The sequence below is a fragment of the Podospora bellae-mahoneyi genome, chromosome 3 (genome assembly GCF_035222275.1).
Source record: "Podospora bellae-mahoneyi strain CBS 112042 chromosome 3, whole genome shotgun sequence".
NCBI lineage: Eukaryota > Fungi > Ascomycota > Sordariomycetes > Sordariales > Podosporaceae > Podospora > Podospora bellae-mahoneyi.
In genome coordinates this window covers 3,544,695-3,569,355 of record NC_085882.1, presented here as the reverse complement: position 1 = coordinate 3,569,355, position 24,661 = coordinate 3,544,695, and the positions used below count along the sequence as shown (strand labels likewise).

Here is a 24,661-nt window from a genome sequence, read left to right as displayed (position 1 = left end):
AATGACCCCAAACATCTAGGCTCGTAATAGAAGTAGCACAAGGCTTCGTTCGGGACACGGAGCGATCGTGGCACCAGGTTCTCTCCCGTACACCCGGGCTTCTTGTCCTTGCCTCGGAACTCGTCACATCCTGTGCCGGGCATATCATCCCCGAAGGTGTAACATGTTTCAAACTCATGGCCCCAGATCATTCTGTATCGTGTGTCTCCATGTACAGTACACTCTGACTCTTTTTCGTAGATCAGAACTATGACATGTCAGCCCAGATTAGGCGCACATAGAACAGACAGGTTACTTACCTTGCCAGAACGGTTTATCCTCATCAGGCGTCGTCCCGCCGTTGCCCCTGATTCTCGTGATTAGTCAAGATGAGGAACAATGAGTTAATTAAGGGATGCTTACGGCTCGCAAGAAGTGTTGTTCTCGCTTGGAGGAGTCCAGACAGCATATCCGGTGCGTGCTTGATGGTCCACCATGATTTCGTAAATGACCAAGCTTGCGATCATTTCATGCAATGGGATCTGAGGGTGGAATACTCGTGCATACCCGTTTGGGACCAGGTAATCGACGATATCTGCACGCCTAGCGAGCTCCTTCGTCGAAGCATCGCCGTCATGATGAAGTTCGGCGTCGGGATCCAGGAGGCGGGTGATCTGGGCAAGAATGAGCACATCACCGTAGAAGGTCCCACTGAGTTCGCCGCCGTCAGTCTCGCGCTTCCACGGGCTCGTTCCCGCAGGGTCCCAGGAGTTGAGTTCGTAGAACATCAGTCCCTGCCTGGTATTGCTTTCACTGGTCGATTCATCGACTCCCGGTTCGCAGTACCTGCCGCCGTACTTGCCGACAAAAGGATCGTAGTGGATGAACCTAACAGAATCTCCTGCTCGTGCAACTGCTGCTTCCTGGAATGAATCATCAGCACGGGTGGATGTATGTTCAAGGCGGAGAGTATACAAACAATCTGCGAATTGACCGTATCAACCAAGAGATTCAGCGAAGTACGACGAGCTCTTGTCAAGTACTCTGCCGGTTGCCCGACGTTGGCCAATTTGTAGATCCATGTGGTCCAAGTGACCTTGTCACACTCCATTGTCATGAATTCGGCGAAAAACTTGGCGTAACTACAGATCTTGTCAGTCATAGGTACCGGCCAGACATCAAGTTGAGTAAAGATCTCACCCTGTGACATAAATCTTGGCTCTGCATCGTCGTTAGCTAATTCTCAGACCGTAAGGGAAATTGTCAGAGTAAGAGGCATACCCATTAGCCAGCTTTTTCTTGGCAGCTTCCAACACGGCGTCGAGATTTGTGCTGAAGGTCTGCGAAGTAGCCAGCGACTTGCTCCATTCGATCTGACCCTCGCAGCCTCGAGAGAGACTGTCCCAATCAAATTCCTTTGCCCACGCATATTCCTCGTCCACCTCTGCAATCAACTTTGCGGCTGCGGCTTGCTCTTTGTTGAAAACGCCCATTTGGAAAATACATGAGTTTAACAGGCTCACCAAACCGACGTCGTTACCACCTGAATAAGATTTCTCGTTAGTAACGTAACGGTAGCGACACAACAACAGACTTCTCACAAGCGCAGCGTTAGATATTGCAAACCAGCAGGAAAGGACTTACCGATGGATAGGGTAATGGCGTCCTGATTGTCGTCGAGCTGGGGAATCTGTTTTTCTAGCACATCCTTCATGACAGCGCCAGAGCATGAAAGAAACTGGAAACTGCGACCGGATGGATCTCCGATTCGTGAATCTTGGTTAACGAGATATGGATAAGCGTGATCGTAGCGAGCACAGGCAAAGTCTTGTGTTGCAAGGTTAGATTCCGCGTGGTGTCAAGAAACACTCCAGAAAGTCCACTTACCACTACCAGCTTCAAGAGCATCAAATACGCTTCCGAGTCTGTCTCCGGCACCGATTCCAGCCGAGTAAGAGTCCCCAATAGCGGCAAGCTTTCTGATGTTCAAGGGGTCGTCTGGGATGTCGTCGTCCCTATTTTCCATGTCCCACTCCGTGCCGTCATGCGCACACTCGACCTTTTCGTTGTCAAATACATTCCAGCAGATGTTCTCGCAAGTGGATGGAAGAGCCGGAATCGTGCCTCCGCTTCCTGGGTCATCATCAGAAGGAGCCGGCAGGGCACCGAATCCTGGATCTTGACCCGGGGCCCAGCCTGCGTCATCACCTTCGACATCTGTTAAACCACAACGATTGAAGAACGTCTCTCCGCGATTTGTAAACGTGGCCATGATGGAGTGCAAGTCTGCTCTCCCGTCTCCGTCGAGGTCAGGAAAGTATTGACAGGTGCCTGCCCAAGAGCCCGAGTACTGTTTTCCACTCTTCAAGAACCACCAATTGCTACCGCCGGTGTCCATCTTGCCTCTGTTGATGTAGACAGTGGCGTCGCCAGTGTACTTGTCGACCCAGATCAAATCGTCACCGCCACGCCCGTCGACATTGCCGAAGCGAATGTTGGCACGATCGATACCTTCAGCCTTCTTGAACTGTTCGATCCTCTCCCACGAACCGTCGCTGTTGTGAGTCCAGCCGTGGAATCGTCCGTCAGGCTGGATGCAAATATAGTCTGACATATTATTGTTTGAAATGTCGGCAAATCTGACAGGAAGGTCGTGAATGCCGACACCTCTCTTTTCAGGACAGTTCAAGACTGGCGCTGGATCGGTGAGATAGGTCCAGGTGAAAGCGCCCGTGGTCTTGTAGTTGTTCAGCCAGACGGAAACTCTGTTGTTGTTGTCTGGATCGACCCACGCAATGTCGCACGCACCATCATTGTTCCAGTCGACCAGATGGAGATCCCTGCGATCCAGATTCCGTGGAGGGTTCCAGATTTGCTTGGGTGTACCCCAGAACACATCGTTGTCACCACTTACCGACTTCTTTCCCAAGTTGGGCCAGACGGTCATCCTCCCCGTTGACAGAGTCCAAATGTAGTCTTGTCTCCCATCCGCATGGCCATGCATATTGCAGTACTTGTTGCCATCGGCTTTGAGCTTGGTGGAACCACCCCCAGTGTTTTTCCAGACTTTCATGTCGAACTTGAATCTGCCGTCGGATTGGTTGGTCGATTGCAAATAGACATAGTCTGCCTTTGGTAAAAGTCCAAACGCAGCCTCGCCATAGATCCTGGCAAAGTGAATTCTGTTTCGGTTGGTAGCACCAACACCAGCATGGGTTGGTCCAGAAGAGGCGCCATTCCAGAATCCCTGCCGCCAGGCGACGTTGAGTCCGTCACCTGGTTTTCCCTGTTTGCAACTTCGCGAGTTGGTCCAAGTTGTCGTGGTGCCTGTGTCACTCACCCATAACCAGTCATCGCGCCCATCGCCGTTGATGTCCTCAAAACGAACACCACGCATGTCACCCATTCCCTTTTCGGAGAAACGCAAGCCAAGGGCTTGCCAGAAGGGAGTGTCCGTGGTACCTGAATTTCTCCAAGCATGAACATTTCCATTGTTGTCGATAACCATGTAGTCGGCTCTGCCATCCCCATCGATATCGCCCCATCTGACACGATCCTGAGCGTATCCGACGTTGCCCTTGATCATGCCGATTTTGGTGAATGTCGGTGGGCTTGTGGCAGTACCATCTCGGTTATTAATGGACGCCAATGTATCTCCGTTGGGCGAAACGCAAAGGAAATCATCGTATCCATCAGCGTTGATATCAACCCACCATATACCACGAGGATTGCAGAACATTTTGGTGTCCAGATCGGACACCTTGGAGAACTTGCCACCTCCATTGTTCTTCCACGTGGCGAAAGAAAGCACGTCGTCAGCATACCACCAACCAACAAGGTCATCATACTTGGAACCATAAAGCCTGGCGAAGAACCACTGGTCGCGATCAAACTCAGACGTGTATGACCAGATAGTGCCCATCGGTTGGCTGTTGTGATAGTAGAGGCCATCATCGTCGCCCGAGCCCTTCTGAGTGATACCACCGTATTGAGCCTGACCAGGTTTCTTGTCACAAGTGTTGCCCACTGTCGCAGAAAATGGAGAAGCATCTGCAATGAGCCCCGATTGGTGAGCCCACTCAATGGCATACCAGAACTTGATTGCCATCTTCTTATGTCCAGCATCGCTGAAAAGTTCGTGGTTAATTGTGGATTTCCGGACTAGAAAACCTTGAACTTACTTGGGATGGATGCCATCTGACCCCAACTCATTCAACGGGATATCGATATCGATGTAACCGATCGGCTTTCCCACGCTCTGGAGGCGCCTGACCAGTGTCCTAACAAAAGAGAATGTAGTTAGATAGGGACATTCCTAGGATTCGATAACCCAAATCCTGTGGGCAGACAGCTGGTCGTGGGAACATACTTGTATTGCTCGTTGATTTGTAAACGATTGCTCTCTGCCTCCTTGTCGCTTCGTCGAAGCACAGAAGAAACAACAACATATGTTTTGGACATCCCATCGGCGGTCCAGAGGTCGCTAAGTAGAGCTTCCAATCGGCTGCTAGCCCCGTCCACCTAGAAGAGTGTTAGCTACTACGCAACAGTAGTCAAGTAACACTGAGGAGGGATATACCAGTCCTTGATTTGCGTCGTTGGTGCCGACGTTCATCTAACAAACATATTAGTTTTGAGGTTAGTTACATACAAAGGACATCAACTACAGCTTACCAGAACGACATTTGGCTTGTATCCATATGAGTTGCGCGCTGCTGTTCGGACTTGGTCGATTGTGTTACCGCTAGTGGCTTCGAAGTCCTATTGAGTTAATGTTGAGATGGAAATCTGAAGCTTTCTAGGGAGAACTTACTCTGTCCGTCATATCTCCATTCTGTTTGCTTCCAACCATATTGACAAGCCACTAAGATAACATCTGTTAGCAAATGTAGCAAGCAATCATGAAGTAGTTCTCACAAAGGAGACCACCAAAGTATACGTACGCCTTTGTATCTCAACTGATCCCTCAGAGGCTTTCGAAAGCTACACAGCGCATATGTCAGCCTTCCTTTCCAGGAAATCATGCGCTGTTCATCACCTGCCCGTTACCAGTGCTCGATCCAACACCACTGACAATAGATGCACCCAAAGGCAAGATTCTCAAGGCAGGCTTCGCATCTTGACGAGCCGTAAGGCCTACAAAACTGGGAGCAAAAGTGGTCTCGTTGAACTCTGATCCATAGGAAGAGTACTGCCTGGAAGGCACACCCGCTACTCCCCCCGAGAATGCAAGAGCCGGCACAATCAGACTAAACACAGTCTTTGACGTGCATAATTGCAAGTTATGTACAGAGCAACTGTACACGTAACATGTATGATATTTGATATGAAGGTTTTGAAAAGAGGTTTCAGAATAGGAAGATGGGAGGTTAAAAAGGGAGAGATAGGTAGAAGTACACGATGAGTGAAACACACCGCAATCGATGAAATGAGTTACGAGACATACTGGACTACTATTATACTATGCGTTTTCCAGAAAAAAACGCAGCGGCAATTCATAGTAGAATTCAAAAACATAAGCAGTGACCGAGATTCATTATTATTTTGAAGGGGCTCAATCTCACCACTTTACCTGTTCCTTCGGGGCATTGTTCATAGCATCCTTCCTCGCATTCTTCGAGGCTTCTTTCCTCACACTATTTCTCCCGCATTCCTCCTCGCACTTTTTTCGCATTCTTCCTTGCTAAAAAGATCTAGGTATAAGGATTGATTGACTAGCTAAGAGTACGTGACACAGATGGGATGATGGCTGAATACATGCTGAGTGACCTCCTGACACCCCTGAATACCGCTGAAACCCAAGTACCAATACATTGCTGCCATGAGGCCCTGATCCTATTATTCAGCATTTCTCACATTTTTCGCATTCTTCCTCGCATCTTACGGCGCATCCGCCGAAGCATCGGTCGAGACTAAGTAATAAAACCTCGCAATCATTTACAGTAAGTAGAGTACCGCATCAGCGAGGTTCCATTGGATTGGCAACGAAGCTAGTGGACCGCTGGATATAATCACTAACGCGGTCTTCATCCACTTAGAATTCTTCGGTTCAACGGCCCACGGATTAACAAATGATTTCAGCCCTCTAGTATAATTGCTGCCTTCTCGTGCTCTCCACGCGCCTTCACAGATGTACTATATAGAGAGATATGTAGTGGATGTCAGATGCTGCGCCAGTTATCAGATCCTTTGAAGCAGTTCAATCTCAGCCCACCTGACCTTTATGCCTCAGAGATAAACGACATGGTCGTCGAACCGAGCTCTACATCCGATTGTGTGTGATTTGACCCTTGCATGAAGCACCAATTGTCTGCAGCTCAGTTGTCTATAAGCTATTCAGCCACAAGGTACGAAGGTCGGGAGGGTGAGATTGATCCTCCCCCAGTCTTGCATCGCACGAGGTAAATATAGGAAGCTAAGCCTATAGGCACAGTTAGATGAACATCTCTCCCTCCCTTTCCGTCATGACTAATTTAACAGGAATCACACTTCAAAGTCTTTTCAAATACCAACTTTAGCATCTTCCCTCATACAAACTTTTGCCCCATATTTTCAGCAGTCACAGCACTGATTTGGATTCTCTCAAGTTTCAACTCTTTGAACCATTTCTTCATTCTCAGGAATACACTGCAAACCATGCACTTCCACTCAGCGACTGTGGCAGCCGCCTTCTTCAGCACAGTAGCTGCTATACCTTGTTCAGAAATCGGATGGTCAACTGGCAACATGAACGGAAGCCCGCCCCTGGATCCATTTGATCCGCAAGGACGTTGGGAGGTTGTGAAAGCCAACGAATGTTGGGTTCGCTTTCAAACTTTCAAACCAGGGCAGAATCCAAAGGACGTCAGGGTCACCAAAACGGAGTTCACTGCAACTCCAGACCAAGTCGCTCACACAATCAACAACTACTTTGGTAGCCCTGACAATATTATGCTTTGGCTCCCGTTGGCGACGAAAAGCTTTCAATATGTACGTATGGTTTCTATTCTCCACTTTTACATCTCAACTTTGAAAATTGGAATGCGGGCTTCTTTTGAAGAACCTAATGTATCCTGTTGATCTCCAAGATCCCACATCTTTCGTTGTACTATAGCATTTCTAATCTAGTGTTACAGGCCAATATCCTGCCGCCGAAGATTAGCGAAGACCACGAAGTCGTCGAAGGGCAATCATCTATAGTAAAGGGTCGCACTGTACTGTCCATCAGTAAGTTTATCTTTACCTCGACGACCGCTGCTTTACTAAAAAAAATAATCGTTTCAAGTCCTCCCTAGCGGCGCAAAAAAACTCGAAGTCGTGCGTCCGAGCCCTCCTGATCAGGGCGAGAGCAATGTCAACCTACAGAGAGCAGATGCAGTGGGGATTACCGGGCTCAAGGGCACAATATCATCAGATGACTGGGCCTACACCACAGCCGCCGAAGCGCAGTTGGTCTTGCTAAGCATCTTCAATGAACAATGCAGAGCCTATTTGGCAAGGGATGAACCAAACTTGAAAAATGCTTGGATCACGGCGGAAAAGGCAGACAGCAACGAATGTGTCGTTATCGATTTTCGGGAATTCGAGAACTTCATACTCCGCGCTAGGCCGGCGGCATCTGGTTAATGGATATAACCCTGCGGAGTTCTATTTTTCTAGGCGATTGTATTTATATAAAGGGATGCTTAGATTTAAATATGATGTTGGGAGTCATCCATCTTGAAAGGCTTACAAAGTAGTTATCTTTCAATGTCTCCATTCAAACCACCATGGCACCAATCTCTATTTTTCATGTCCACAGCGTGCACATTAAAGCAGTGGCACAATCACTGTGACCAACACCTGTGAGTTACCCTTCCCACAACGGTTCTCTTCCGGCCACAGTCCTTCCAGGTCAAACTCGAGGATAAATGGGTCCAATCCTAAAGGCTCGACTTTGGCCATTGGGCCGCCGCCGACAATCACCTTCACCGGACCGAAGAGCGGGCGGCTGTTGGCAGACACGTAGAGGCCTGTTAATTTGGGTCAGCTTTTTGTAGCTTCAACGGACGAATCCATTTCTCACCTAGATTCCCCAGCGCCTTCAACTCAAGATCTGCCTGGATTTCTGATGTTTCCGGCAGAACTTTATACGTTGTTGCCATCACAGCAGCAGCCCCCGTCATCTTTCCTAACAGTCCCAAGACAGCCACATCAGTCTGCTGAAACCGGCGGACTGGGTATCTGGTGATGATGTGACAGTCGTGCGGCCCGAAGTGAAGCTCCATGATGGCCAGACTCCCATCAGCGTGTCTGAGAAGTTTTCCAGAGCTGTGCACCCGGAATAAGTAGCCCGCTTCATCTCCCGCTAGAGATGGCTCACAGTAACCCAGCGAGACTAGCTTTGTTCGCGGCACATTATCAAGATTAAACACTGCCGTGATAACGACCCGGTAATGCTCCGCTCTGACCTGGAGGAACTGAGTCTCTGAGTGCCCGGTGTACATCCCCACCGTCCTCCCCAGCTTCTCTGTTCGAAGCACGAGGAGTCTACCGTCTGGGGCTTTTGCAGTCATTTGCTCAATCAGGTCGAGGTCGTGCTCACCCGGCGTGTCAGTGATATAAATTGGACCACCGGAAACACATCGTGCTGTGGCGTGGAAGCGGGAGTATTGATGGCGGGTTTGGAACATGTCCCAGTCTGGGAGGACGTCAAAATGCTGCATGAGAAGGGCGTTGTGGGCGTTGCAGAAAATGTGCCAGGAGTGGGAGCTGGTTTTGGAGTCAGCATACCTCTTTGAGCGCCATCAGATGGAGGTACCTGCTTTGGGTCATCCGGGAAGAAGTCGTCAGATGTCCTCACCATCGGCTTGGGAAGGTCTTCTCGCAGGAACGAGTAGTACATCGTTTGTGGTATCTGGGCCATACAAGCGATGGCCCTACCACCAAAGTATTTGAGGGATGCCAGCCTCCATGCGTCCTGGTACGCTGTGATCAAGACGAGCCTGTCGTCGGCATGGTCTGCGTAGTCCAGGAAACTTTGCGTGTCGACTTTGACTGCGTCCACACCTGCGTCAGACAGAAACCTGCTTGTTCATCAGCTGTGACACTGTGTTGCCTCATAGATAGTTACTGACCTGTAAAAATCATCAAACAGCCGCTCAGCATCGCTCCTATCGACTGTCGTCATATCCCCACCGCCCAGAAAGATTCCTTCACGCCTTTTGAACGTTCTCATTGCGTAGACCTTGGCTATTTTTCCACTAGGTGCCATGCCTCCCCAATGACCAAAAATACCATGCCAAACGGCAATGAACTGAATATAGGGAGACGCTGATCTGATAGCTGTAATGAGACTCTTCAAGCCACCAGGAAAATGCTCCTTGTTTGCCTCAAAGTCGGACCACTGCCTGTAAAAGTCAGATTTTCCAGGCTCAAGCTGAACAGACTGCCAGTTGTCATCTATGATAAGAGTTGTGAGCTTGACTCCCTTCTTGTCCAAGCTGGTGAGCGCATCGAGAATCTTGCTTGGCGAGAGATATTGTCCTAGCCCGTTCCAGGTGCAGTAAGCAAAGCCGTCATACCATGCTTGAAGTCTTGTTGTTTCGCCAACGCTGGCTGAGCCTGCATTTCGTAGGCCCATAGCGAAAGTGCTGCTCCTATGGCCCCGAACAAATTCCCTGACTGGCCTCATAGCAGCAGCAATGGCTTTCTCGCATGTCTTGTCAACAGCAACTAACACACGGGCTTGAGCTGGATCAGGTCCATCGTTCCTTGACGAAATCAGAATCTGTCCATTCTCGTTTGAAACAAGCGTGGTCAACAGATTGTCGATCCCGCTGATGGCTATGATGACGACGTGCAGCCCATCCCGCCTCAGAAACGAAAGCATTACAGCTCCCTCGTTGAGTAAAAAAACCTCTCGGCCATGCCGCGGCCCAAACCAAGCATCGTTGTGGCGAACAATACCAAGCCACCGAATGCAATCGATTGCTTTGCCTAGAGGGTAAAATGCACGACCGCAGGTTTGGCCCTGAGCAGCTGGTGTACTGGCTTTTAATTCCCACACGGTTTGCGTTGCCGCGCTGGTGACGGTTTGTCTTGGGGTTACCACGATATCTCTACTGATATCGTCCAGGTAACTTGACAAATTGGTACTTGGGATGTGAGTAGCAGGAAGCACGACTTCACCGTCTTCACTCCCATCAATGTCCTTGATCCAGAGCCATGGTGCATCTTTACTGACCCGAAGCTTGACCGTGAATTTGAAGAGGCCTATCCACGCGGATGCCTCAGTAAGGGTCAGGACTGCGCCTGTGAAATACTTGCGGTCGTGGAGATTTTCAAGTCGAGGCAAGGTCGTGGACTAAGGAGCTGTCAACACATTTTGGTTCTCGCAAGTGTCCAGTTGACGAGTGATGCGCACTTCGGTGAGGCCTAATTCAGACCATTCGCCAGTCGTCGTGCAATTGTGCCAGATCCTAACGTCGCTAACGGTGGGAGGGACTCCAACAACGAATTGAACCTAGTTTGAGACGATATTAGTCATCGAACCGAGCCTTGTGGCTGTGCTTTGAGACAGACGAGCGAGAGGTTAGGCTCGAGAATGTGGATGGCGCCCAGTGGGGGATGGCAAGTGATGGTCAGTGCCATCTGAACAACACAGACCACTTCGTGTACAGGCGTCAAGGTTTTCTCAGTGGGGTCATTACGCTGCTGTGTTTGATGACTGGCTGATGGTGCAAAAAGTGATTGAAGCTGAGAAGGTTTGCTATCTAAATGCTATCGGGATCGAAAGAGCGGGGGAGCAAACACACTTAAGTGGGGTTGGCCACCCACCGAGCCTCCAACGCCTTCGCACCATATAAGCACTGTGATACTTCCCACGCACATCAAAGTTGACTTTGGGAAACCCTGATAAGCTATCCTGATAGCTTTCCTTCTCAATGCTAAACTCGACAATGGCGCTCGTCCAATTTCTCGAAGCAGGTATAAAGCCTTGCACAGTTCTTGCGAGCAAAAATACCACAGCTTCACGCTCTTCCTCTTTGCCATCTTCCTCTCCAGATACCTCAAACTACTCGGTACCCTGATGCCCAAGACTCATCGCCATGCAACTTGCGCATACCCTCCGCCTCGGCCTTGCACTGTCATCGCCTGTCTCGGCAATGTTCACCTGTGGCAATGAGAATGCCACTCTCTTTCCCCCACCACCCATTGACAGAAGCCAACCCGGTATGAGAAGACGGCAAATATATCTTCTTCCACCTCCCATCGAACTCATAGTTCATGTTGTTGCCCGCTCCAAAAGGCGTCAAGATGGTTATCTTTCAGTAAGTACAATGCACGACATAATACAAGCTATGAAGGTATGCTGACCAAGTCTCAACCAAACAGGACGAGGACATCCATCGGCAGGTTCAAGTGATCAAAGACTCATTCGCACCCGCTGGTATCACCTTCAACCATACCAAAAATCATTGGTTTGTGACAAAAGCCTGGTCTTTTGAGACACCCGGGTCACAAGATTGGGTGGACATGCAGTCGTTGTTGCATGAAGGCGATCAGAGGACACTCAACCTCTACTTCGTCCCATGGAAGAATGCTACTAAAGGCGGATTTTGCACGTTGCCGTGGTCAATGGGTGGGCCACTCGATGGCTGTGTCATCAAGAGCAACACGGTGCCTGGAGGTGGGCACAGTTATTGGAGCCAAGGGAAGGCAGCCGTTCACGAGATAGGCCACTGGCTCGGACTCGCGCACACGTTTGAAGTCCGCGATCCTGAGAACCCGTGCGACCCAACAGATCCGGACGATGGCGTTATTGACACCCCCAAGTTCGATTATCATCATTACACCCAGGAGATGAAGGGTACCTGCCACCTGGACCTGAATACGTGTCCCCACTTGGAAGGCAAGGACCCTGTTCACAACTACATGTCGTATGTCTCCGATGAGTGCGCGACCGAGTTTACAAGGGGTCAAATCGTGCGAATGTACGAGATGTGGGCAAAGTATCGGGCGATACTTCCGGAAAAATGAATGGGAGAGGACTGTGGAGGGCTCATGAACAGGCATACTGTGGCCTCGAGGGGGCGGAAATTCCTTTACCTGTCATCTCGTGACCTGTCTAGTAAGGTACATGACGAGCTTGAGGAACCTGTGACTTGGGTAGATAGCAATACTTTATATACACCCATCTACGACCATAACGTGATCTCTTCATTCTTTACACTTTTCCCAAACTCCTCACATACTCCCCCACAATCCCCTCCGCCCCCGGCCCCTCATCAACCACCAACCCCAACCTCTCCGCCGTGCTCAAGTCAAAATCCGTCGGCCAGCTCCTCAAAATCCTTTCCAACCCCTCATCCCGCACCTCCTTCACCAACCCCAACTTATCCTCCCCGCCAAACTTCCCCAACGCATCCATCATCTCCTGAACAGAAACACTCACCCCCGGAAACTGAATCACCCTCCTATGCACAGGCAAACACCCACTCTCCAACCCCAAAACCCTAATCAAATTCTCCGCTATCGTCCTCGGCGAAGCCAAAAAACTCTTGAAACCCCTGTCCTCAATCGGGACCACACACTCCACCCCCCTCATCGGCTCCCTTATAATCCCCGACAGGAAGCTCGACGCTGCAGCCGTCGGCCTCCCCGGCCTGACACTAATGGTGGGGAACCGAGCAATAAACACGTCCAAAAACCCCTTTCTGTGCAGCGAGGTGAGGTACGATTCCGTCATGAGCTTGTGGCAGCCGTAGGTGCTTTCTGGCGTGGGCAGCACGTCGTCGGTGATTTTTCCCTGGGGTAGAGGCTGTCCGAATACCGCTTGGGAGGAGGCGTATATGACGCGGCAGCCAGGGTTGGTGAGGCGGAGCTGGTCGGTGATGAGGCGGATCGAGTCGACATTTACTTTGAGGGAGAGGTCGTAGTCTTCTTCCGAGCCGGCGGACATGATGCCGTGGAACAGGAAGATTGCGTGGAGGGGTTGGGCGGCGGTGAGGAGGGTGGTGATGAAGGCAGGGGAGGTGATGTCGCCTTGAAGGAGGGTCGCGTTGGAGGGGTGCGTGACGTTGGGGGGGAGGATGGGGGGGTGGAGGTCGGTGAGGACGAGGCGGTATTCTGGGGAGTTGAGGAGGCGGGAGGCCAGGAGCGGACCGACGAGGCCGGAGGCGCCGGTGATGATGATGTTCTTTGCTTCAGACATGGTTCGAACAGGGAGTGAGTATTCAGTGTTGTGAAGTTGTTGATTGAGTGAGAGGCGGAATGTCGTGTCATCGCTGTGATGAGACCACAGGAGATTAAACCCTTGTTGGTGGCGTTGATGCATGTTGATGCGGGGTGGTCAGTGAGGACAACATCTGAGAGGTCAAGCTTCGAACAGGTGGAGTCAATGACAACAACAAAAAGAGCTGTTCCCTGATTTATTTGGTTTACGCCAGGGGCTAGTGTCTGCAGCATTATGTCCGTCGCCACATCCTTATACTGTACATGTAGTCACAAGGCTAATCGAGATTTACCCAAGCCTTTTAAGCAGAATACTTGCTCACCATTCTCAAGAGCGCCTCTTGAACCTCACGAGGACTGGTGGCATTCAAGAAGTGTCCTCCACCTGGTACAAGCGTCAAGGTAGCCTCGGGGGAGCTGGTGAACAACTTGATGTGCTCAGCCGGTAATTTTACTCCAAAAACTGGATCTTGCTCTCCCTGTTCTTGTGTCAGATTTCATCCCGTCTCGAAAAAGCAATCACAATAGAGCAAACTCACCTGTAACCAGTAAACAGGGCACCTGATGTGTCGCAATCTCAACAAGAGACCGTCACGCTCCAGCAAGTTGGTCAGGGCCATCCTGACCTTCTTTCTGCCCTCATCTCCAACATAGACCTGCTTCAGCGTCTCATCCCAGAAAGCCAACAGCTCTGACTTTGGGGCAGCACCGAATCCCAGGCCAGTGACCATGCCCCTCCATTGCTCGTCAACAACAAAGTCAGGGGTTGACTCGGAAACCGACCACTTTTCCAAGAAAGGAGTGAGAACAGCAGCTGGGTCCCAGGTCCCTTGAGTACGCGAGTAGGCAGACTCCGAGTCCATTGATGTGCCGAGAGGAAGTAGGCCAAGAATCTTGCTCACGTTAGTAACACTCTCTGGTGGAGAAATTGAGACATCAACTTACCCGCTCAGGAGCAAGCAAAGCCATGCGTACAACCATCCTGCAGACTGTTGTTAGTCCCTTTCTCTTCTCAGCATAAAACAATAAACATACCATCCGCCCTGGCTGGTTCCCAAAGCAAAAGCCTTCTCAACTCCCAACGCGTCCATAACCTGAAGCGCCATCTCCGCGGTGTCCCAGTAGGTGAAGTTTTCCCTCTTGAGAGCAAAAGTCGAGCCATGACCCAGAGGCTCAATAGCCAAAAGGTTCACGGCCGAAGTCAGCTCTTCATTGGAGAACTGGTCATCAAACAGCGAAACAGTCGTGCACATCGAGTTGATGAGGACGACCGTGGCCTTGGTCTTGTCGATGGAGCCTGACGGGGACGAAAGTCGATACCCGACTTTGATACCGCCCATATGGGGTACCGTCACGGTGGTTGTTGCAGCCATTGTGCGTAAAACAAAATAAAAACAAAAGGCTATGGGATTCTTGAATCTCTGACCAAAAAATACCGGGAAGAGATAGCACGAAGGATCAAAAAGCAATTCCGAGACAGCGGAAAGGAGGGGATTATCGATCGCAAACTCGATGCCGACGGGCATCAAATCGACAGCCAAGGAATAATAGCGAGAAATAGTCTCTGCGTTAGTTCATGCAACGTGGGCGAACAATCAACAAAAGTTCGAGGCGGTGATTGGTCAAATCACCTCAAAGGTCCCCAGGATTATGAATCGCGATGGAGATCCTAAGCAGGATTCGGACTAGTTTGGCGGCAATTGGATGGAGTTCGGAATTGGCAGGGTAGATATGGAGATGGGGGGGACCTTGTGAGTTTCTGTATCCACCTTTGACGATAACATGATGTTATTCCCGTATCACAACCATCATCATCACCACCAGACCGCCATCATGCCCTTTGACCGCCTCCCAAGCTTCCAGTATGTACAAGTGTGTCCCATGACTGTAGATCAACCACTTAGCGGACCTCTCTCACTTCAATCTCAGCCGAGCCGCTGCTGCCATAACCTTCAGTCGCCATGATCATGTAGTTCCAGCTGCCGAGCTTCAGCCCGGAAGCAGTCCAGGCGTCGAAGTGGTTCTGCACAGAAATGGTGCCGCCGACGCGCTTGGCCTGGCGGACAGACCAGTACTGGTCAAAGGTAGCAGTACCCTGGATGGAAGGCTGGTTCACACGGCGGGTGCGATAGACGTCGTAGGTGCCGCCATCGGACTGGAGAGTGCGGAACTTGGTCGTGCCGGCCGAGGGGTTGTAGGTGCCGTAGGCCTCCACAATGTAGTACTCGACGAGGGGGTTGACAGTCCAGCCGTAGAGGGCGAGGTCTATGTTTATGTCAGTGTGTGCATGAGAGAGAACGAAAGAGTCGGAGAGGAGGAGACACATACAGCTGTTGACGTTGTAGTTGTTCCAGGTGCCGTTGTAGGCGACGGTGCGAGAGGGACCTGGGTTCCAGCCCTTACCACCAACCCAGTTGCCAACGTTCCTCCAGCTGACCTTGTAGGAGCCGCGGGGGCCGTTGTTGTAGTCGACAGACCCCTGACCGTCGGTCCAGTAAGAGTAAAAGTAGCCGTCGTGGGTGCCCTGACCAGGCTGGATGCCACGAAGGGCAAGCTCAAGAGGGCTGGCAACAACGGTTGCCGCCGCGGCGAGGGCCGTGAAGATGGAGGTGAAAGAGACCATTTTTTCTGTGAGAACCAAGTGTCTTGACTAGGGTGGTGATGATCAGCAATTCAAGGGGATTATCACCAACCTTTTATACCTGACACAGTCATGCTTCCTCGCCCCCTTTTCTCATATAAAGTCGATATGAACACCGATTTCAATCAGCCATACAGCCATCGAAACGCCTCGGTCAGTGATGTCTTACACCACCATGTACACGCAAGTATACGCCACCCCCGGATTGCCAGCCCCAGAACGGGCAATCTACCGGAGAAAAGAGTGGTTAAGTACCGGCATTGCTTGGCGTCACTCTGGAAGAATAGGACCCCACGTTACCATGCAGCGACGAGCAACGGTATCGAGATTGTGGGGTAAATTTGCCCGATATTAAGCCTTGGGTTGCAATCCTGCCCATCAACGGGTATTCTCACTCTCGCCATCTCAGCCCAATGTTTGAAACAGAATGACCTCCCCAACACCCCGGGCGGCGGATATTGCTCTCTGATGGATTTGCAATCTTGAACATACAAGTACTGAGCCGGCAAAATGAGGACGATGGGCAAGAGTGACGCGGCTTGAGAGAGATTCAGAGAGAAATCCGGGATCGTGTCCCGGTTTGGGGCCCGTAGGCCGTGTTTGACCTGTGATGATTTAGCCGGAATGCTGAGATTTTGATCTTCTTCAACGAGATTCGTTGCTTGTGATCATGAGATGTTTTTTTGAGTCTCGAGATGAAAACGGCGCCTAAGCGCATGAATCAAACTGCTCTGGAGGTTGGATGAGATGAGGAAGTGTAAGCGCGTGAATCGGATGTGGTTGTTTGGGTCGGGTTTGTCATTAGAATGCCTGGGACAATGTCTATAAGTCAGGGCATCATCTCTGACGTATGGGTAGGTTAAAATCCTACCTTCTAGTAAGAACAGGGGGAACATTCTTTATACGCCATGATAGGGGACCTGTCAATGGTCTTGGTAGGAGAAGGAGAGCCTCATCGGACCTAAGACTTACCATCATACCGTTCTTCTATCACATTAGCCCTTCTTAGCATGAGCATATCTACAACCTGAAGAGATGCCCAGAAATCGCCCAGACTCTTGGCGTTCGGTCGGATGATCCGAAGACACAGTCAGGGACGGCATTTTGCTGATCAACAGGAATCGCTACCGCGGCTAATAGTACTAAACTGCTGGTTCGCCGCTCAACTTCTGACACACAAGACGGCCAGTGGCAGGTGAATCCCAGATTCCAAGAACTCCAAGACTCTTGGAGCGGGCTGTGACAGTTAGGACAGATATGTGAAGAGCAGGCTCAAAATGGTGTCTTTTTGGTGGCAGAGCTCTGGTTTTGTCTTTTCGTTTATTCTCCATCGTTTAATGACATGATTTTGCGGTCAACTTTGAAACCATCACGAATTATTCTGAAATATTCTAGCTTGATCTAATTGCCTTACCCACCCCACCGCCTCCAAGATGGCGCTGTCGATTCTGACAACCTCACTCTTACTCCTCTTGGGGACAGCATCAGCAAATATTCAATCCCAGCCACCAAAACAGCAAGTCTTGCCCCCCCTGAGATCACATGTAAACGACTGTCTCCCAGGCCCCGTCAAACACGACCTCTTGCCATCTTGTGAAACCGCCTTTGTGTCCAACGAGACTCTCAAAAGTGGTCAGGAAAAACCCTGGACACACACCCCATTCTGCTTGGACACTAAAGCAGGAACACCATACTGCGTCTTCACCGCATCCAAGTTCCAGGGACCAAAACGAGGAATCAGCATCATAGCCCCCTTGTCAAACAACGCCTCTTCCTCGTTGGCCCAGATCGAGAAGCTCATCCTCGCGTCTCCCAAGGCCAAAGATGACTTCATTACTGTAGGCGAAGACCTGGAAGACCCACCGTATGCACTCAGGACGATTGATGGCAAGGGTTTCGGGCTGATTGCCACGAGGAAAATTCCAAAGGGGTCGATCTTCATGACTGACTACGCCACTTTAATGGCAGACAAGGACTTTGCTGCGAATTTGAGAATGGAACAAGGCAGGTTGCTGCTCAGCGAGGCTGTTGTGCGGTTGCCTTACCCTGATAGGGTACTCAAATTGGCGAGGAGCAGCACTAGACCAGGGGATGTGCCGGCTGCGGAGGATGTCATGAAGACGAATAGTTTCAGTGTGGAAGCAGGTGGGCATGGTTATGTCGCGCTGTTTCCGGATGTTTCGGTGAGGGTTTTCTGGTTTGTTTTTTTCCTCGGGCAGTCTCTTGCAATTAGTCTGTTCCGGATTCACGAGAAGAAGCCAGTTGCTGACAAAAACCTTCTTACCAGAGAATGAATCATGCGTGTAAACCAAAGTAGGTCTTTCTCCGCTTCACTTGTCACGATTCGCTAACATGAATCAAGTGCCATCACTCGATTCAATGCCGCCGCGCTCTCCAAGACCATCACTGCTTTCCGGGATATTCTTCCGGGAGAAGAGATTACAATCAGCTGTGAGTTATACACTTCTCTCTGTTACTCGCTTCGTCAGAACTGTAGCTTACCTCAACCAAGATACTGCCTTCAACCTCCAATCCAAAATCCGTCTCCCCCGCCTCAAGAAACTCTGGGGCTTCGACTGCTCGTGCAACCTATGTGCCGGCCCCCCAGAGCTTCTAGCTGCCTCAGACGCCCGCCGCCAGAAAGTTGACGACCTTGGCCCTGAAATCGTGGAGTTGGTTGAGGAAGGGAAGTTTGACGAGGCAGTAAAGCTCAACAAGGAAATGATCCAAGCTTTGACTGAGGAGGAGATTTTGCCTCACATGGGTGATTACTATGAGATTATGGGACGTTTGTATCAAGCATGGGGCAAGAAGAAGGAGGCAGTCGAGTGGTTTGAGAAGGCATTGGATGAAGTTGAGGGTTTCAAGGCGGATGGGGCTGACGATTTGAAGAGGATTATTAAGGCTCTCAAGGCGGAGAAGAAGCAGGCTTGAAGAGATCAGGAGGAGACGGAAGGGCGCTATTTTGTGGGGGCGACTTGCCCCTTTTCGCCCCTATTATGGAGTCGGTGATTCAGGGTTATGTATTTGAATGGAGTTTACTTAGGGTATAAGCAGCAAATTGAAAGATCATTATATTAAAGGTTTCTTCGTGATAGAATCGGCTCTCTATGCCTGTGGTATGGTTTATTATCTTATCTGAGTTGTTCATGGGTACCCTCGACGAAGTATGAGCCAAAATGTGGAACAGTAACTACCTAAAAAGAAGAGAAAACCGTACGACTAAATAACGCAGCAGTCAATCACGTACAAATCTGGCGCCTTCCAGCATCAACTCCCCCCACAAAATACCTACGCAGCGTGTCCCCATCCGTGCCTCGCCTCATCCCTCATGACGACACCCAGACAAATGAAAACACCAAACAAAATCACGACACACAACCCACCAATCACCCTTCACGCGTCAGGCCCAAAAAACACCCTCGGCCAAATATTCATCCCCGTCTTGACTCCTCCCTTCACCGGCAAGCCAGCATGCGCAGTCCTTGCATCCCCCGTCCCATTCGCCAACAAATTCACCCAAAATATCGCATTCCCCGGAACAGGCCTAAAAGCCAGCCCCCCGTCCTCATGCTCCCTCCACACCTCGTCTCCCTCTCCAACCTGAGGCGTAATCGGCCTCACCTTCGGAAACCAAGTCTCCCCCGACCCCTCCGTCACATTACTCTGCAGCACCACAAAAAAGGTCGCAACACGGTTGTACAGCCGCCGTCTACCCGTCTCCCTGTCCTCATCGGTGATCCTTGGACGGGAGAACCAATCAGTGTGGAGGTCGAACTTTTGAGAGTCCGTGTAGCGGACTACTTGGGCTGGTCCCATTTCGTCGCGGCCCGGGGAGAGGAGGGTGCCGAGGAAGGAGGAGGAGCGGGAGAGGATGCAGTTTACCAGGTGGGAGTCGCTTGGTAAGGGGGCGCTCCAGGAGGTTCGGGCTTGGGAGCCGGCCGAGTCGGCGCCGCGGGAGACGATGGGGGATGGTTCGAGGAGTGGAGTTGAGAGGTCGATTAGAGACTGGGATTCAGATTGGGAGACAAAGTTGGGGATGTAGATTAGGAGGGGATCGTGGGATATGAGGTGGGTGGTGTAGGTGTGTTTTGGGCATGTTTTGTCCGTTATTTGGGGTGACTGAAGGAGTGACTGAAGGGGTGTTGGTAGGAATGATAGGTTGAAGTTGGTGAGATGATGGTGAATGACGTGTTTAGAGATGAGGTGACTAAGAAGGATAGGACCGAGGTATGCGCTCAAGGCGACAGTCACTGGGAGTGTGATGAGATCCAGCGCTCTGGCCATGGTCACTCAAACGTTGACCGATCGCTTTACCTGTTTGTCAGCCACAGGCTCCTACTGCAATCACTATTTTACATACAGCATTGGCAATGAGTTGGATGACAGGTGTCGCCTGTTTGAGTCGTGTCCATCGGTTAAAGTGGCTGGCTTGGCGAGCCGAGTGATTACACGAAGGGTGATGAGACAATGTGCCCTAATTATCCGCCCGCTTTGTGTGGGTCAAAAGACTGAAGACTGCTGCTCGAAGACGTAGGCAGGGTAGTAAGTAACTTTTATCACGGAACGGTTAGTTGCAATCTTCATTATTTTGTACATAAACTTGCTGGCGTTCACCTGAGGGAGTCCTGGGAGTCATATGTCCTATACAGTCAATAGTCACTTGTGTTTGCTTTCCGTTTTGACTTCCCAGGTCTTGTTTTGAAAGACGGTTCGTTTGTGGTTCATCATGGCATAGATATATCTAGGCACCTACCTTGTGATGGCTGATTCCTGAGGCTGCCTATCGTCAAGCTCCAAATCTGATCCATTTCTCATGAGCTGAAAACTTCTGTAGCTGGAGATGGAGTCGACCTGCTATCCTCATCTCGACGGCCTTCCAAATGTGTTGATTTTCCAAACTTGTAATCCTCTCCCAGCATGGCCCGAAGCGCCAATGAATAGTATTCGTCTCCCTTGGCTCTGTGAGGATTGGACGAAGGCGGTTATCCAACAGATCGGGGCAGTTAAACCCGCCGTTTTCATCATGCAAGGATTTATTGGGCTTGGCCGGAACATCAAAAAGGTACCGAGACATCTGCTTGTCCGATTACCGTATGTATGGGAATCTCACTTTTCGAGGCTCATGAGTGTGCTCAAATAGGATGTCCTTGGCAGTAGCCTTCTTCAGACTATCAAGAACTGGCTTCCGAAGTTAAGTCTTGCTTGGTCAACGAAGTACACTTTGGCGATTGCGGGGAGGGGATTGATCTAAACAAGCCATACGTCAAGAATACCTTCAGGGCCACCCCTTTCGCAGAACCACTTCACAGAACCACTTCGGACGGCAGAAGAAATTGGTCACACGCTTCGGTTTCTTGTGACCAGATTTACCCAGCTCGACACCTTGATTATACAACACAATCGCAGACCCCTGTATCAGCCGTCTGAGGTAACCCTACGTGGCTCTTAACCAAACATTACCTCTCTTCGATATCTTTTCGCCCTTGGTAAACCTGGGCCAGCCAACAAAGGAATGCCGAAATATTCAGACTTTGTTGTGGAGGGGTATAATTATGGTCACTTTGGACAAGGCTTGACAAATGGAGACATCGTAATGAGATTTAGGACAAGCATTGGACATAAATTTCCTCATCTCGGGTCTCTCATGCTTTAAGGCGTCGATGATATGTTGGAAACCGATTTCAGATCGATAGGGTATCGTTGTCGGCGACTTCAGACCCTGGCACGGTCAAAAGGACTTTCAGAACTGTTTACCACGAGTCTCCCACAAACTAGACAGCTTTTTCGCAGTCTTCTTTCACTGATGCATATTTTGCATACTCTGTCTATCACCTTACCGATCTCTACTTTCTATGAAAGCAATACCCCGGGCAATGTTCATGTTACACAATGTACTTCCGCAATTCGTAGGGTGGTGGGCCTCTAACCCGTGATACCTCCACAGTTATAAGTAGCCGTCAATAGAGAGATGTTCTTCTTTTTTTCACTGCGATGATATGTGTGAATATCTGCAATTTGTGAATGACAACGGTCTCGAGATCCTAACTTTCACCTCAACGTCCTGTGCCTCTTCCTACGGGTCCCTAGCCGTACTGAAAATGGCAGGTCATGATCAAAGGTCATAACATACAACGGCTGACGGACATAGGCAGATTTCGGTGTCAAGCTGCTAAATATGGCAACAAATATTGCCGACTTTCATTCGACTTCCACAATGAATGTTGACTGGTGCCTGGTTGGCAAGATCAGGCTCTGAGGCGGAGGCACGGTCTGCGCGGTGCCGTAGGTAAGACGGCGGTGAGGCGGATGGCAGTGACGGTTAGAATTCTCCGTCCTACATCGGTCCCGGATTGAGCGCAATTTGGCTGAATTGTTGTAGAGTGCTATGATGGGAGAGTAGGTACCACACACGCGCAGTGCTCGATGAGAACCATCTGGGATCTGAGTTTCCCGATCTGGCTCAAATTCATGGGTTGGGGGCCAAAATCCCGAACTACCAAACACAAAGCCGGGACGCGATGGCACCGAGAATAGACTGGGCACGAGATCTTGGATTCCTCGGGAATTCTTCACGTGTATATGTGGCGTAGCCGTTGCCAAAATGGACTATGATGGTTAGCTACCTGTCAGCATCAACGGGACTTGTCCCAGGCCACTTCTTTCGGGGCCTTCTGGTTGGGCAAATGCAGTCTTCCGGGCATACTTTTTATATGTTCCTATCAAGTTGAGGCGCTTAGGTAGCCATTTGAAAGTTGCCATTGCGGTGAGGACTAGGGCTCGAACTGAACGATAGACAGATAAGGCCTACATCAGATTTTGGTGAGTGACGAACCTCACATCCATAGACATTAAGAGCCTCAAAGCGACAAATACATAAACTTGGGATCTTTCGAGCATGAATTGGCTCTGCAGACATCACAACACCTGTCACTGCGCTTCCATACCTACCCATGAGTTCTCGAGTACAGCAACGACCTTAAAATGATCTGTTGGTTTTGCGCCCAGGATCCTACTCGGTATTCCAGTGGGGGCGTTTCTTGCCCGTGTTTCCAGGATGTTTCAACAGTTCCAAGTTCAGCTCCCTTCAACATTCCTCTGCAGACTCCCACAACTTCAGGGTATTATTGTGCTTCAGTTTCTCAGTTACCTTTTCTCAATTCCTTCTATCTTCAAGATGATATTTCTCAATATAATGGGCAAGGGCTTGTTTCGGAGGATAATTTTACTTCTCAGCCTGTCTCTGACGAAGCATATCAGTATTCCGTGTGTCCGCAAACTGGACCTGACACCTCATCTGGCACTCAGACCACCACGTAAGTGGATGACATGTGATGAACATGATGTCTATTTATTTTTCTAATCACCTACCTGGCACTCAGAAAGCAAAGTCGTTCTTTGAACCCCAAATTCCAGTGTCCAGTTTGCGTCATCAACTGCGGTGAAACCCGTGCTCGAAATCGCCACATCTGGGCTGAACACAGCGAATACGCAAAAGAAAATGATATTCCGTCTGAACAGGAGGCTTGTCCATTCCCTGGCTGTCGATATAGAGGAAGGAAGGACAATGTGCCCCGCCATTACAAGACACAGCACAGCCAATAGCTTAACCAAGGCTGGCTTCGATCAACCTGGGCGCTGGAACCTTGGGGAAGTAATATGGATGGAATCCGAATTTGTAAATTGAGAAGACTAGCAACACTACATTCATGAAAGATATGTTTGTCAGGTTTATGCTTTCAACTCACTCCGCATTGTTACACATAAATTCGGCCAGCATCGGAAGCGAATCGGCACACACCTCTCTACCGATCCCGCACGGGTGGAATAAAGCTTCAGGACACACGTACAACGTGGATACGCCGCAGATCGAACCATGAATCCGCCGCAATCCAACGTTAAGGCCGCAGCTCCAAATGCACTGATCTTTTTGGCCTTGCCGAATGCTAGCGACGGGTATAACCGCTAGGAATGAGGCACAGGCGGCACAACTTCAGGCAGCTCTATTTTGTCCGTTGAACATTTTTCCAGAAGGTTAGTAAATGTAAATACGGCGGCTATGACAAAGAAGTCGAAGTGGGAGCGCGCAATTCGGGGAAGAGTAGACCGTGAAGAGACTGCTGGAGTCCAAAGTCAAGTGGAGACAGAACCCAGACTCAAGGTCCAGTGGTCGCATACTCAGGGGTTCAGGGGCTGTGTTAACCCAGCAACGACCCAACATCATGATTTGAAGTTTGAGACGATTTTCAGTACAAAGATGGGTTATGGCTTACTAGTCATGATTAATAATGCGACATTTCTCATCTGGAAACCTGCAAGCTCACATATGGCACAGAGAGACTTGCGGCAGTCCTCTCTGCGCCTCTAATTGCCTGTCACATCTGCGTACCATGATCCTGGCGCATCAATAGCTGAGGTTCTTGGTTACACGACATCCATCCCGATGTCCCCTCCCCACCCACGTTCCAATACCTGTATGAGAGTGCAATTTCGGGCATCTTGAGGGAAGGTTGAAGCAGAGTGGGTCGTTGGTAGAATCTCCGGAGATCTTACACATGCTTTCGAAGACGGTAAACAGTCCCACGGGAAGGTGTTGAACTGTTGTCAAAGTCTAAACAAGAATCGAAAGGTTAGGTAGGTCTCAGTGCCTTCAATGTGACGGCACACAAGCACCTGTGTTTCATGCACGGTAAGGCCTCTGGGGAAGCGGGTATTGAAGCACACCACCAATCAGCAGGTGGGAAATGATCACACATTAAGGGCAGACATACACGCAGTGCCTATGGTAGGTACCTAGCATGCAAGTGAGAATTCAATGTCACGTTACCAGAGAAAGAGGCCGGGAGC

General features: G+C 50.2%; 8 protein-coding genes across 8 annotated transcripts; 3 read left to right on the top strand and 5 right to left on the bottom strand.

Moving 5' to 3' along the window:
• Nucleotides 1-6,941: 6,941 nt before the first annotated feature.
• Nucleotides 6,942-10,700, bottom strand: QC761_310400 (uncharacterized protein). The gene is made up of 6 exons (XM_062878186.1): nt 10,364-10,700; nt 9,075-10,303; nt 8,759-9,023; nt 8,024-8,657; nt 7,735-7,970; nt 6,942-7,031 (listed from the first exon to the last, which is right to left on the bottom strand). The coding sequence occupies exons 2-5, from the start codon at nt 9,827-9,829 to the stop codon at nt 7,768-7,770; spliced, it is 1,857 nt and encodes a 618-aa protein (XP_062734031.1). The 5' UTR covers nt 9,830-10,303; nt 10,364-10,700; the 3' UTR covers nt 6,942-7,031; nt 7,735-7,767.
• Nucleotides 10,697-13,477, top strand: QC761_310390 (uncharacterized protein). Its single transcript, XM_062878185.1, has 2 exons — nt 10,697-11,270; nt 11,335-13,477. Exons 1-2 carry the CDS (start codon nt 11,049-11,051, stop codon nt 11,977-11,979), a joined length of 867 nt encoding a protein of 288 aa, XP_062734029.1. The 5' UTR covers nt 10,697-11,048; the 3' UTR covers nt 11,980-13,477.
• On the bottom strand, nt 12,167-13,276 carry QC761_310380 (uncharacterized protein; the record flags this gene model as incomplete). Its single annotated transcript, XM_062878184.1, has 1 exon — nt 12,167-13,276. One exon carries the CDS (start codon nt 13,274-13,276, stop codon nt 12,167-12,169), a length of 1,110 nt encoding a protein of 369 aa, XP_062734030.1.
• Nucleotides 13,476-14,699, bottom strand: QC761_310370 (uncharacterized protein; the record flags this gene model as incomplete). Its single annotated transcript, XM_062878183.1, has 4 exons — nt 13,476-13,652; nt 13,713-14,066; nt 14,119-14,155; nt 14,209-14,699. 4 exons carry the CDS (start codon nt 14,697-14,699, stop codon nt 13,476-13,478), a joined length of 1,059 nt encoding a protein of 352 aa, XP_062734028.1.
• Nucleotides 14,700-15,073: 374 nt separating this feature from the next.
• On the bottom strand, nt 15,074-16,047 carry QC761_310360 (uncharacterized protein; the record flags this gene model as incomplete). Its single annotated transcript, XM_062878182.1, has 2 exons — nt 15,502-16,047; nt 15,074-15,438 (listed from the first exon to the last, which is right to left on the bottom strand). The coding sequence occupies exons 1-2, from the start codon at nt 15,794-15,796 to the stop codon at nt 15,074-15,076; spliced, it is 660 nt and encodes a 219-aa protein (XP_062734027.1). The 5' UTR covers nt 15,797-16,047.
• A 1,200-nt stretch (nt 16,048-17,247) lies between these two features.
• QC761_310350 (uncharacterized protein) lies at nt 17,248-18,748 on the top strand (the record flags this gene model as incomplete). The annotated part of the gene is made up of 4 exons (XM_062878181.1): nt 17,248-17,997; nt 18,102-18,127; nt 18,177-18,265; nt 18,327-18,748. The coding sequence occupies 4 exons, from the start codon at nt 17,248-17,250 to the stop codon at nt 18,746-18,748; spliced, it is 1,287 nt and encodes a 428-aa protein (XP_062734026.1).
• A 462-nt stretch (nt 18,749-19,210) lies between these two features.
• Nucleotides 19,211-20,101, bottom strand: QC761_310340 (uncharacterized protein; the record flags this gene model as incomplete). Its single annotated transcript, XM_062878180.1, has 1 exon — nt 19,211-20,101. One exon carries the CDS (start codon nt 20,099-20,101, stop codon nt 19,211-19,213), a length of 891 nt encoding a protein of 296 aa, XP_062734025.1.
• A 3,047-nt stretch (nt 20,102-23,148) lies between these two features.
• QC761_310335 (uncharacterized protein) lies at nt 23,149-23,259 on the top strand (the record flags this gene model as incomplete). Its single annotated transcript, XM_062878179.1, has 1 exon — nt 23,149-23,259. The coding sequence occupies one exon, from the start codon at nt 23,149-23,151 to the stop codon at nt 23,257-23,259; it is 111 nt and encodes a 36-aa protein (XP_062734024.1).
• Nucleotides 23,260-24,661: the final 1,402 nt, after the last annotated feature.

Excerpts from the sequence above, each read along its gene's own strand:
- QC761_310400 (XM_062878186.1), bottom strand. The coding sequence starts at position 9,829 with ATGCTTTCGTTTCTGAGGCGGGATGGGCTGCACGTCGTCATCATAGCC. Across the intron at positions 9,024-9,074 it reads CTGTTTGATGATTTTTACAG|GTTTCTGTCTGACGCAGGTG; the intron begins GTCAGTAACTAT and ends ATGAACAAGCAG. Across the intron at positions 7,971-8,023 it reads GAAGGCGCTGGGGAATCTAG|GCCTCTACGTGTCTGCCAAC; the intron begins GTGAGAAATGGA and ends CCAAATTAACAG.
- QC761_310390 (XM_062878185.1), top strand. The coding sequence starts at position 11,049 with ATGCAACTTGCGCATACCCTCCGCCTCGGCCTTGCACTGTCATCGCCT. Across the intron at positions 11,271-11,334 it reads GTCAAGATGGTTATCTTTCA|GACGAGGACATCCATCGGCA; the intron begins GTAAGTACAATG and ends TCAACCAAACAG.